The following is a 12499-nucleotide window of genomic DNA, read 5'->3' on the forward strand; positions in this document are numbered from 1 at the left end:
AGCCCTCCCTTTTCCCTAAGCCCACAGACGTCCACCTGCTTAAACCCAGATTTCCCAAAGTGTGGGCCATGTACCCCTAGACAAGATCATTTTAGGTATCACATAGACCTAGCATCAATCAACATTAAATCTCATAGTGAGAGAGTTATGCACTTTTTATATCCTTTCAATCCACTGATTACATATGGAAGAAAGTCTCCATTCAGTGTTGCTAACATCTCTCACATACTTGCTAATTAATTTTCCCTTTTTAATAAAGAAAGGACAGGCCTGGGGCTTAGAACCTTCAGCAAGCTACGGTATCTAGTTGGAATTTTAAACACTCTTATATTCTCCATACAAATTTATTTCTAGGATTAATTTGTGAATACAGAAACTAGTTTTCCATTTAAGGTAATGGTCCAAAGTTTCTGATGGGCAGCAGAATAACATGTGAGAGAGTCTAAGGGTGCTTAAAAATCAGAAGATATTAGCAAAGAAACACAGGGCTATGGCCAAAAACAAAATGGAAAGTATGAGGACAGTGGAAACCAGGTCAGAGCAGTTTAAGACCAATTAGCATCAGCATCACACAACATGATTTTGATCACAAGAGCGTAACATGATTTATACACACTTGGAAGAAAGGCAACAAGTTGTAGGGAAAACTAGGGAAGAAGTATGCGGCAAGCAGTGTGTCCCAGGATGGCAAACAGAAGTACAGCTTAATATAGCTCAGGGTGAGACTGTCTCCCCAGGGAGGTTCTCACAGGGAGCCTGGGCGGAGTAGAGAGAGGCAGTAAAGGAAAGGGGTTTTGGTTTTGGAAAAAATAGGAACTCGCAAGCCTGCCTATTGAGGAACATGTGGAGTCTTCAGATACGACTGTGATAGTGCAGAAAGGTCAGCATCCCAGTGAGCACTCTCATTGCATCCCTGTCCTCGTGGTTGCATTGCCACAGCCCGGATAAAGGCCAGAGCTCTGCTCCCGGTGGCCTGGATGGTTTGGCCCAGAGAGAGTAATTGCAGCCTGTTGCTTTATTGTGGAGAGGGAATCAGCAAGTCAGCAGTTTCCTTTTAGAGCATATTTATCTAAGTTTTTTTTTTTTTTAATGAATTTAAAGAACAGAAGACTGCAAGGGTGACCCAAATATGGGGGGAAGTGTGAAGGTGTGTTTGTTTCCCAGCCCCATCCCATCCATTCTCCCTCCTTTCCTGTCTTGCTGTGTCCTGGGCCTGTGTGGGCCGTGTCATTGTGCTTCTTGCCCACTGGCTTCTGGTTTGGGGCACTCTATGGGGACCACTAGCAGGAGAATGAGGGAAGAAGAGTGAAGTCCAGCACTCTGTGTTCCTGGCGCCTCCCTGCAGGGTTGCTGCTGGCTGGGTGTGTCCTGGCCCAAAGCCCCCTCTGTCTCAGGTTCTGGGGCTCCCCCCACAACGCTGCCTCTCTAGGCCTAAGGTGGCAGCAGCCTTCACTGCCACTGGCCTCGGGGAACTGCACTGTCCTTGTGGTTTCCCCACAAAGATTGAGAATAGTCCTTGCATTAGCCCCTTTTGCGCTGCTGTAAAGGCATGCCTGAGGCCGGGTAATTTGTAAAGAAAAGGTTTATTGGGCTCCCGGTTCTGCAGGCTGAAGCGTGGTGCCAGCATGTGCTCTGGTGAGGGCTTCAGGGAGCTGCCAGTGAAGGTGGCAGGTGAAGGGGGAGCAGGCGTGTCACGTGGTGAGAGAGGGAGCAAGAGAGGGAGGAGGAGGTGCCAGGCTCTTCTGAAGAGCCAGCTCTCTCACGAACTAATAAAGGAGAACTCACTCATTGTCTCAGGGAGGACACCGGGCCCTTTGTGAGGGACCTGCCCCGCCCTCATGACCCAAACGCCTCCCGCCAGGCCCCACATTCAACAATGGGGATTAAATTTCAACATGAGATTTGGCAGGGCCAAACATCCAAGCCATATCAGTCCTTTTTATTAAAATTTCCTCAAATTACCCAATTTGATTGTCCCATCTGTTTTTTGCTGAGCAAGGTTATTTACAAAGATCGAAGTTTGGGAAACACTAACCCAAGAAACTCCATGTGTCTTCCCCAAAGATCTCTCTGATCCCTCAAACTCTCCAGCCATCCAGAGGAGGCAATGGTAAGGGCTGGTGAATGGTACCATCTTTCCCCCACCACACCCCTCCGCCCTGTTCCAAGCACTTCTTTTCAGCTGCTATTTTAACACAGAGAATTCAATATCTACTGTTTTCTCCAATTCTACAGAACGTAAATCACATTTTTTTGTATATAACAGAATTCCATTCCAATAAAACAATTAAATGATTCAGATATTCCATGAAGTTTTATTTTTAAGACTTTTCTTTCTGTATGTGTGTCTATTGAATCCTAAGTATAGATGCCCAAAGATATGAGGTAATTGTAGTTAAGCATGAAGAGGAAAGCTAAAATGGTATCTATGTTCGATTGACAATGGAAATCAAGTTCTGTAAAATGAATCATCTTTTCCCTCCAAGGTAGCTCATTATGGGGAAAATAACCAAGAGTTTTGCCTTCCTCCTTAGTGGCGATGGTGTAGAAAGAGTTGCACAGACACACACACCCTCACCACACCTCACTCAAGAAAATCCAAGGAGATGTGTCCTGCCCAGGCTTACATCATACACAGGCTATTTTCAGGTCATGAAAAACAGTCACGCTTGCTTGTAAGTTCACTGGCTCAGGTAAGCAGACCATCTGTTTACTGAAAGACAAGAGCAACAAAAGGGCAGTTTCTTGGTTGGCTGGGAGAGAGGGCTAGGAATTATGTGGTTTTTGAGTTCCCATGATGTCTGGTGCAAGAAGTCTACAGTGATGTCATCTGCAATAGGAGTCAGTTCCTGTGGTTCAAGGGCCCAGGGTGGTGAGATTAATAATATAAATGCCTGCTAGAGGCAGGGGGAAGGGGATGTGGATTCAGATCCACACCCATGAATGTGACCAGTGACGCATTTGAAATGGAGGCTGAGGATGAGGAAATAGACCATGAGAAAACTTTGTTCCAACGAAATCTTCCATAGAAATCAAATATATAGACCGGATGTGGTGGCTCACGCCTGTAATCCCAGCACTTTGGGAGGCCAAGGCGGGTGGATCGTTTGAGCTCAGGAGTTCGAGACCAGCCTGAGCAAAAGTGAGACCCCGTCTCTACTAAAAAAATAGAAAGAAATCATATGGACAACTAAAAAAAATATATATATATAGAAAAAATTAGCCAGGCATGGTGGCACATGACTATAGTCCCAGCTACTCGGGAGGCTGAGGCAGGAGGATCACTTGAGCCCAGGAGTTTGAGGTTGCTGTGAGCTAGGCTGACGCCACGGCACTCTAGCGTGGGCAACAGAGTGAGACTCTGTCTCAAAAAAAAGAAAGAAAGAAAGAGAGAGAGAGAGAGAAAGAAAGAAAGAAAGAAAGAAAGAAAGAAAGAAAGAAAGAAAGAAAGAAAGAAAGAAAGAAAGAAAGAAAGAAAGAAAGAAAGAAAGAGAGAGAGAGAGAGAGAAAGAGAAAGAAAGAAAGAAAGAAAGAAAGAAAGAAAGAAAGAAAGAAAGAAAGAAAGAAAGAAAGAAAGAAAGAAAGAAATCAAATACATAAAACAGATAAAATGGAGTTTCTTATATTAAGATTTCTTATATTGCATTAAAGCCATCCCTCCAACCTCCCACTTTGGCTTCCTTCCTAACATCCTTAACCCGAGATGGAGGAGGTTCAGGAAAACCCTGGTCCTTGTCATCTCTGTTTCTAAGACGGTAATCACCGTGATGAGATGAACCTCAACAAGCATCACATCTGAGGGCAGGATTGGTCCTCGGGGTGTGTGTGTGTGTGTGTGTGTGTGTGTGTGTGTGTGTGTGTGTAGCGGGCCTGGATACTGGGGCTGGATACTGGGGCTTACTTGTCATTGACGGGCAAAGGGGCAGTGCAGAACTTCCCAACAATGGTAGTCCGGTCTTTTTTCCAAACCCGGCTGGAAGGCTGAAACTTGAGTTTCACTTGGTTTATCTGGCACTGTGGGTTGGCATGGGCCATGACTGCTTTCCCCTGGAGTTCCTGCTTAGGTCTGAAAGGGAAAGGGAAAGGGAAAGGGAAATTAATGACTGTCATACTTACTGCCGGTGCTTCCCCAGGGCTCTGCTGGTAGCACAGGCTGCTGTCCCACACAAAGGTGTTAGCTCCTTACCAGGCCCTTTGAATCACGTGCACCAGCCCCGCCCCACACACCTACAGCTTTGGATACGACCCAGAAAATAGTTGTTGATTTTCGAGAGTAAACAAGTAGACCCTTCAGCAAAATAGTAGCTCTTGGCTTTTCACATCTGGAAAAAATGTCCCTCATTCTTGGATTCCTAGCTGGAGAAGATCTTCACTTTCAGATCCAATTACCTGGAAGTAGAGTCCTCTTTTGTGACATCTCAGTTCAAAGAATTTTGTGTAAGGACTATTCTGTGTTAGGCTAGCTATGAATGTGCAGTGGAAACAACAACAACAACAATAACAAAACAGGCCCTAAAGCCAGATGGAGCAGGGCGGAGCCCAGGTTCTGGGCAAGTCACCTAACCTGGTGAGGTGGCCATGGAGTCCCACGGCACTGGGTACAAACCTCACACGCTGCTGTGAGCTGGAACCACAGGGTTTGGCACATACTGACTTCAGCCTCGGGGCCCAGAGTGAAAACAGAATCCAAGTCTGTCTTAACCACCCTCTCGAACTTGCCCCTCAGATTCCCCATCAGTTTACAAGATTCAGGCAGCACTTTGGCCCGGGACAAAGATGAGGGACCGACCCAGTGGGGCACTCCAAAAAGGGCTGTGGGAGCCTAGGCAAAGGCAAGCAATGGTGAGATTCAAGTGGGAGGAAAGAGACCTGCCCTCAAAGCCCCACACTGGGTACAGGCCCAGCCTCCCGCAGAGCACAGCTAGGGAGGGACCGTGCCTCCCGGGGCCTGGTCTGGGCTCCTGACGCCTCCCATTCCACCCTGGGCTCTGAGGCAGCAGGGACTGAGAAAGGGGAAAAGGAGGAGGCACTGCTTTCCCCCCACACCACCGCCATGCGGTGGGGCTACAGTCTGTCCTCCCCAGGTTGGTTCCCTGTCCTTTGTGGTCTTCCCACGGTGATGACATGTCTTCTTTGTGTTTTTTTCAGCCCAGGGTTAGTCATATGCTTTGTTTTTTCCTTTTGACAGAAGATCCTGTGTAACATATTTTAACAGCTGTTCCTTTTTTTCCCCAGAAGTATTACGAAATATTTCAAAGGGGCCAGGCACGGTGGCTCACACCTGTGATCCTAGCACTCTGGAGGCCAAGGCAGGAGGATGGCTTGAGGTCACGAGTTGGAGACCAGCCTGAGCAAGAAGGAGACCCCGTCTCTACTAAAAATAGAAAAATTAGCTGGGTGTGGTGGTGCATGTCTATAATCTCAGCTACTCAGGAGGCTGAGGCAGGAGGATCGCTTGAGCCCAGGAGTTGAAGGTTACAGTGAGCTATGATGACACCACTGCACTCTGGCCTGGGCAACAGAGCAAGCCCCTGTCTCAAACAAACAAACAAAAAAATCTCAGGAAAAAATAAGATTTGTTCCCTTTAAGTAACTGCTTAGATTGAGGAGTTTGTAATACATAAGGAATATGAAAGACACTTTAAGTGAGTAGTCTGGGGCTTTGACCCAGGTAAGTTCTTCAATTAGAAGGAAATCTTGGAGTTGTCCTAAGCTATAGAAAGTAGGGAGAGACCACACATAATCTTTTCCACATTTCTCCTCCAACCCCTTCCACACCAATTTCTGATCTGCAAGATCAAAAATCAAGGAATTGAAGACAGAAGTTAATCATGTTCTGGTGGCCTTCTTCAAAAGCCTTATGTAAAGCTCTTTGGGGAAGGGGTAGCACGAGTCTGTGGATGTCTGTTTGAATTACTAGGGGAGATTTTAAAATACAGCCCTGGAGCCTATGCCCAGAAACTCTCATGGGATTGGTCTGGGGTGGGGGCTTGGCATCAGTATTTTTTAAAGTTCTCCAGGTGATTCTAACACGCAGCCAAGGTTGTGTGTCATTTTCATGACACCCACCAGTGTTGTTGGATGTACCAACGGGCTGGAGAGCTGATCAAAACACACTTCTAGAAGTCACACAACCTTGCACTGGTCGAATGGGAAGCACTCAGCTTGCTCATCACTTCCTCAGACTCAGTCGGGCTCTGTGTTACGTGCTCTCACGGCACTGGTCACCCTGACAGGTGTACATTTAAGTGTGTGTGCACGGCTCATTTCCCTGTTGCGCTCGATCTGTTCCCCTGCAGGCTCCCTTGCCGGTGGGTTCCAGGAGCTCTAACCCATGGAGGGCACACACAGGTGGGCCACCGCTTTGGGCAGGGCTTCCAGAGGGGCTGAGCTTCCTGTGTGGTTCCAGCTCCTGCCCAGCAGCCTTCCCCGTGGCCCCAGCTCCCACTGGGCAGGGTCCAGGGCTTTGCCAGCTCCACCCCTTTCCTCGTCCCTCTAGCCCTAGGGTGGGAGTGGGACACCTACTGACACTAATCCCTGCAATGCCTCCCCATCTCCCTTGTGGTTTTCATAAGTGGTCCTCCAACACACTTATGATTACTTCACTGTGTTAAATTCCTTCTCTTGGAGCTCCTGGCATGGGCTCTGTTTTCCTGACTGGACCCTGACTGAGTCAGTGATATTATCTGGTCAGTCCGTCTCCTTCTAGCTTGTGAGTAACCAACCAATTGCTTTTTCAAGAAACATGCACCAGCCAGGTGCAGTGGCTCATGCCTGTAATCCCAGCAGTTTGGAAGGCCAAGGCAGGAAGATCGCTTGAGGCCAGAAGTTTGTGACCAGCCTGAGCAACATAACAAGACCCTGTCTATACCTAAAATAAAGGCACCGCTGTTGCTGACTTCCTATTCCCTGCAGGCTTTGGGCTCCCTACAGCTGAGGTTCTTTGCTCTCTCACTTCAATCCTTATCCCACCAGCCCACCAGCCCCCAGGCCCACGTCTGCTCCAGCAAAAGAAGGAAATGATCAGCCCCAGTTTCAGGTACTGGAACCGCCCAGCATCAGGCCCTCCTGGCTGCTACTCTGGCCCTTACCTTGCCCTCATTTGCTAACTGACCCTCTGCCTCTGAGTCTGTTCTGGTGACCGACCCATACTGTGCCTCCTTGCCCAGAGTGGGCGCTCCCCAGGCTCTGGGCAGCCGTCCCTGGGCTAGTGACAGAGGCCCCCTCCCTACTGACACCCTGGTTGCCCCCACCTGGATTCCTGAGCACTGGTTCCTATCAGAGCCCTGATTCCTATATCCTAACCACCCTTTGGGACACCCCATTACTGCTGCCTGTCTGCCTCATCTGCTGTCATCTGAATTTCCTGTGCTGGGACCCAGTACTGGTCCCAAATCTGGGACAGTTCCCCAGCACGTGTCTGTGGGTGGATCTATAGTAGGTGCTGCTCCAGCCTAGTCGGCTGCCCCTGCATCAACGATCACACAGGCCTGACCTGGGACGCCCACGTGTGCACATGTATAAAATGAAAAGGCAACTAACTCCCAAGGAGAGGGGCCAGCCATGCGGGACACTTACGTACATAGTGATCTTGACCGGGGAGCTGTCATTACTGCTAAGGAAGGTGACCTCAATGTTGGTGTCCTTGTTCCTCGGCTTCTGCAAGTAAAACTCCACGAGGCTGTGATACACTAGGAAACCAAAGCACATCAGACACCAGAGGGCAGAAGGTGCGATGAGCAAAACACCCCAGAGGGCAGCCGTGCTGTTGGGAATCTCAGCTCCACCTCTTAGTAGCTCTGGGCCGTGGAGCAGATGACCCCTCAGCTCGGACCCTAAGTCTCCTCACGTGTAAACTGGGGGTAGTAAAAATAGACACCCACAGGTCTGAATGAGATTAAATGGGTTAATACATATAAAGTCCTCAGGACAATTCCTGTGCCTAGGAAATATTCAGTGTTAGTTTTTATTACTACTTTTAATGCTAGAATGTTCCACCACTCCCTGTTTGGTGACATTATCATGGTGATGTGATCGTGAAAGAGCCAAAAAAGATCTGTCATATACTACTATTGGTTTTTTTGTTTGTTTTGTTTTTGTGTTTTTAGCCAGCACAATGTCAATGCACTTTATTTTCCCTTTTTACACATCTTCTCTACGCTTCTGCTACCTAAGAATCCCAGGGCTGGGATATTCGCAGTCACTATCCGGCAGGTCAATTACAGATGCTAAGTATCTGCGATTTCCCTTTCTTCCTGAAAATTCAGAGAACTGAGACTAATTTAAGAAATCTCAATTATATTCCTCATTTACCAGTTTCAGAAGGCCTAACATGTAGCTGTCAGAAGTTTCCATTTGGGAAAGGAATTCTCTGTGGCCAGAGGGATTGCCTGCTGTAGAAATCCCCTTATTGTAATTAACCCAGGTTTACTTCAGAGAGAGAATCTATCTTTATCTATAAACATGGTATTTCTGGTTTCCTGATTAGTAGACTTGTGACTGTCCCTCAGCAGGGACCTTAAAGTGCATTTAACCTCCAAGCGTTCCCCAGGCTTTCCCGCCATGTGCATTCTTAGCTGTGCAGGCGCGGAGGAGCCAGTTCAGGTTGCTGTGGACCTGCCCAGGGCTGGAAGTGGAAGCCAGGAGTCTGGTCCCGAGGGCACTGCCTCCACCTCCAGACTCAGCACCCACTGCAGGCTGGCTTTGATGGGGGCGCTGACCAGAGAGTAGCCGAGAAACTCAGCCGCAGACAGCAGATTCTCAGGGAGCAAAGCAGCCAGTGTGGAGGCAGGTGGTGAGGAAAGAGTTTAGATTTGGGAGTCAGAAGACCTGCAGTCGAGTCCTGACCCTTTCACTGGCCGTACAGTCTGGGGCAGGTCACTTGGTCTCTCAGACCCTTTCCTCACTCCTGCATCTCAGTGGGTGGCCGAATGAGCCAATACATGTGAAAAGCCCACGGCTGACTCTGTAGCCCACTTTGTTCCTAAGAGATGGCCATGAATTCTCTCTGGCAGGAAGGTAAAAACACCCCAACTATTCGCCCAAATTCTCTGATGGACTAAGGGAAGGGAAGTATGACTTCTTGGGTTTCAGTCACTGTGCTCATGACCTCCTGTACACTGTTTTATTTTCTCCTCGCAATTGATGCTTTGAAGTAGGTGCTGTTATTGTTCCCATTTTCTGCGTAAGCCTAGAAAGGTGCAGAGAGGTTAAGTAACTTGTTCCTGATCACACAGCTGACAAGTGGAGAAGCTGAGACTCAAATCCAGGCTTGTGTGAGGAGGGGTCTGAGCTCTGGGCTCCACACCACACTGCACTCCACCTTCTAGTGCCACGACGATGTACCCACGAAGGTCCCTGCACTAACTCGACACAGGCTGATCAGAAAATCAGTTAAAATTAGGGTATCTGTTTAATTTGTCATCTAAACCAGCATGCTTTTCTCCTGTATACACAATAAAAAGACAGGACCCCAGGATAACAAGCATAAGCCAAGAAGTGTGGTCACCCTAGTTAAGATGCACATAGCGTAGGGAAGGGTGGTGGTTCGGCTTGTCGTGTATTTCATGGATTCTAAGACACAATTTTCTTTCATGTTGTTTACAACCATGGGCGTCTTTGAAGAAATGCAGTGGTTGGGAGCAACAGTGAGCAGCTGGAATGTGTCTGTGCAGGGGGAGGAGGGCAGAGCGCCAGGCTCCGTATCCCTCTGGGACCCTGACTTAGGCAGGTTGCCAGGCCGGGAGGCACGTACGGTGGCCACCGAGGCGGGGAGAGAAGTATGCAGGAAGAGGAGGACGGGGGGCACTCCCAAATACCCCTCAGGGGAGAACGCCCACCAGAGGGCTTATTTCAGGGGCTGAGAGGAACCAGATAGCAAGACGCCCCCACGTTCTTACCTGTAGAGCATCGGTTGAGCTCACTCTACAAGTTGGGGTTCAGATCAGGAGCTGCTGCCCCACCTCCTGTGATGACTGCACCCTCATCCCTCACCCCACCACCTCAGCTACACACTGGGCTGGACAGAGCGCAAGCTGGAGCCCTGGACTCTTCCAGCCGGCACATTGGCAGAGCTGAGCTCAGGCATTTCCCCGCTACTCACCGCAGTACGGAGCGCTGGAAGTGGTCATGAGGTAGACTCTCACTTCCTTGGGAAGCGGCTCTATCTTTATACCACTTTCTTCCACCAGCCCTGGAAATAAAGAAGCAAAGACAGCGGAGCCCTCAGGAGGCCGCTGCAGGGTCCCACAGCACCCAGGCCTGTATTTATTAATCCGTGCACCCGTTTCTTCCACAGACATCTACACTGTAGCTCATGATGTGCCATACTCTGGGGGGAAGCCCAGGATCCCACAAACTCAGTCCAGTCGGGGGGCGGGGGATAAACCCACACGTAAACAGGAAGCACGTTCTTTAGATCATCTGGCCCGTTCTTGGTAGGTAATGACAAGAAATCCGAAAGTATGTCTCTAACTTGCAAAACCGATCTACATGATGGATGTTTTCATGGCACTTGTGTCCTGTGCAGTGGAGCACAGTGAAGTGGGACGTGTTTGACCTGCAGACTAGTGGGTGGCGAGTGGGGAGAAGGCGTCAGGGCAGCGAGTGTGGTTCGGACAGAGACACGGGGGGTTGGGAGCACAGGCAGTCTGCATGATGGGCTGTTCCGTGCAGGGGAAAGTACAATGAGAGGTAGGGCGGGCAGACGGGGGGAGGTGGCTGTTACATCATCGGGTCCATCCCATCGGGGCAAACTGTGACATATGCCCAGTGAGTAGGAAATAATGCTGGCTTGTTTGAACGTGGGAAGCGACCCAACTTTAACGTTTTGTCGAGCTGGTATCCATTTCATTCATGTAAGCCATGACAGGCTGCTGCAGTTCTGAGTGGCAGCCAGGGGTGCCGCAGAGGGGACAGTGTGGGAGGGGGAGCGACCATTTCCATTACCCAGGATTTTTTTCCTGGAGCTCTTAATCCTAGATAACCCCAGGATATTCACAGCAATGGTCTGTACAGGTGAGTTAGAGGCCAGATCCCATGGCCTTCTTGGAGTCCTTTCCTCAGACAGGTCTGGATCATCCAGGAGGGTGCCCAAGCCTCCCAGCAATGAGGCAGCCCTCCGGTTGGCACGTGGCCACACAACCTCATGCCACTCTAGGGGATTCCCCACAACACACGGACTAGGGGTCAATGAAGAGCTGGAGAATGGCTGGCCTAGCAGGAAAGATTTATGGAAAGCATCCGCTCTGAGTGTCGGGACAGGGGCTCGGACCACACCAATGCTTCTGGAGAGCGTCCTGAGGCTGGACTTGTAGGTGAGGCCCTGCACGGGGGACAGGGTGTGCAGAGCAGGCAGCAGTAGAGAGGGTGAGGGCTGGGGCATGAGGCCAACGCCTGCTCCCAGGAGAACAGGCTGAGCCCCTCATCGCTTCATTTTCTTTTCCCCTGGTTGGCTAGACTTCTTGACCATAGGAGGCCAGGACATTAAGAGGTGACAACTGGCAGGGCTTGAACTTTCCCCAAATTTCAAAGGAAACCAAAGGAGTGACATTTTACCTATCCTTGGACAGGAAAGCAGAAAAGGGTTACAGCAATCCAGACATTGTCCAGCAAGGAAGGCCCTGTAGCTGGCACAGGGAAAGGCCATCAGCGGGCAGGAATTCTCCAGGGCACTGATGTAGAGATGCACAGCCCGCATGTGATCGCAGATCAGATAACTGCAACCTGAGCAGAGAAAAAACCACAACAAGGGTTTCAGTCGAAACTAAAGGAAAGTCCCTCCACGCTACTTACTGGAAGGCTATTGAATTTTATATTTATGCAAGATATAAATAAACAGGATGTCCCCTGAGCCGCATTTTTAAAACATGAATGACATGGTTCCTGCATTGCCCCTTTTCCTTTTAATTTTCCTGCAGTACATAAGCTTAATCTATCAAGTAAATTCCTCAGTTTGAAGCCCACTCTTAAGTGGTCATGCAAACCCTCTCTCATAGAATGTCTGGAGTGTGCAGAGAGTTGGAGGGGCTGATTCCATTGCAAGACGGATATCTGTACATATTTTTACTGTCATCATCACACATGCAAGCTCATTATACTCAACCCAGCAATGAGACCACCAAGGCACTCAGCAGCAGTTCATGGTCAGTCTCTAAATCTAATGTGCTGAGGCTCACCTGGCCTCAGGTGAATGACTGACACACTGAATTTGCCAAATATCCCAGTTTAACAAAAACTTGGCTTTGTTGTTGTTTACTATTTACGTTTGCAGTAACCCACCTTGGATGAATTGGCTGGGGCTAAAAAGTTAAGTAGTGAGACATAACTCCAGGGCTCTGGAGTCTGCAGACTCACCCTGCACCTTGGGAACCCCTCTCTGAGCCCTGCAATTGAGGCTGAGCTGTTGACTTTCTTGTCCCCTGTGGTTGGCACACTCTCCATGAATAAGCTCCTTCCAGGGAGCTGGGCCAGAGACAAACTAAACTCTTCTCAAATTGTG

General features: G+C 49.2%; 1 protein-coding gene across 2 annotated transcripts in view; it reads right to left on the reverse strand.

Moving 5' to 3' along the window:
- Positions 1–2295: 2295 nt before the first annotated feature.
- PLA1A (phospholipase A1 member A) overlaps positions 2296–12499 on the reverse strand; it is a 29376-nt gene continuing 19172 nt past the window's right edge. Inside the window, exons 7-11 of one of the 2 annotated variants that reach the window (XM_045540199.1) lie at positions 11557–11724; positions 10103–10192; positions 7583–7691; positions 3902–4066; positions 2296–2713 (exon numbers count right to left, since the gene is read on the reverse strand). In XM_045540199.1, the coding sequence (XP_045396155.1) occupies positions 2629–2713; positions 3902–4066; positions 7583–7691; positions 10103–10192; positions 11557–11724 (617 nt within the window). In that variant the 3' untranslated portion in view covers positions 2296–2628. Of the gene's footprint in view, positions 2714–3901; positions 4067–7578; positions 7692–10102; positions 10193–11556; positions 11725–12499 lie in introns of those variants that run through there. The other variant, XM_045540200.1, reaches the window with a different exon arrangement.

The sequence above is a fragment of the Lemur catta genome, chromosome 1 (genome assembly GCF_020740605.2).
Source record: "Lemur catta isolate mLemCat1 chromosome 1, mLemCat1.pri, whole genome shotgun sequence".
NCBI lineage: Eukaryota > Metazoa > Chordata > Mammalia > Primates > Lemuridae > Lemur > Lemur catta.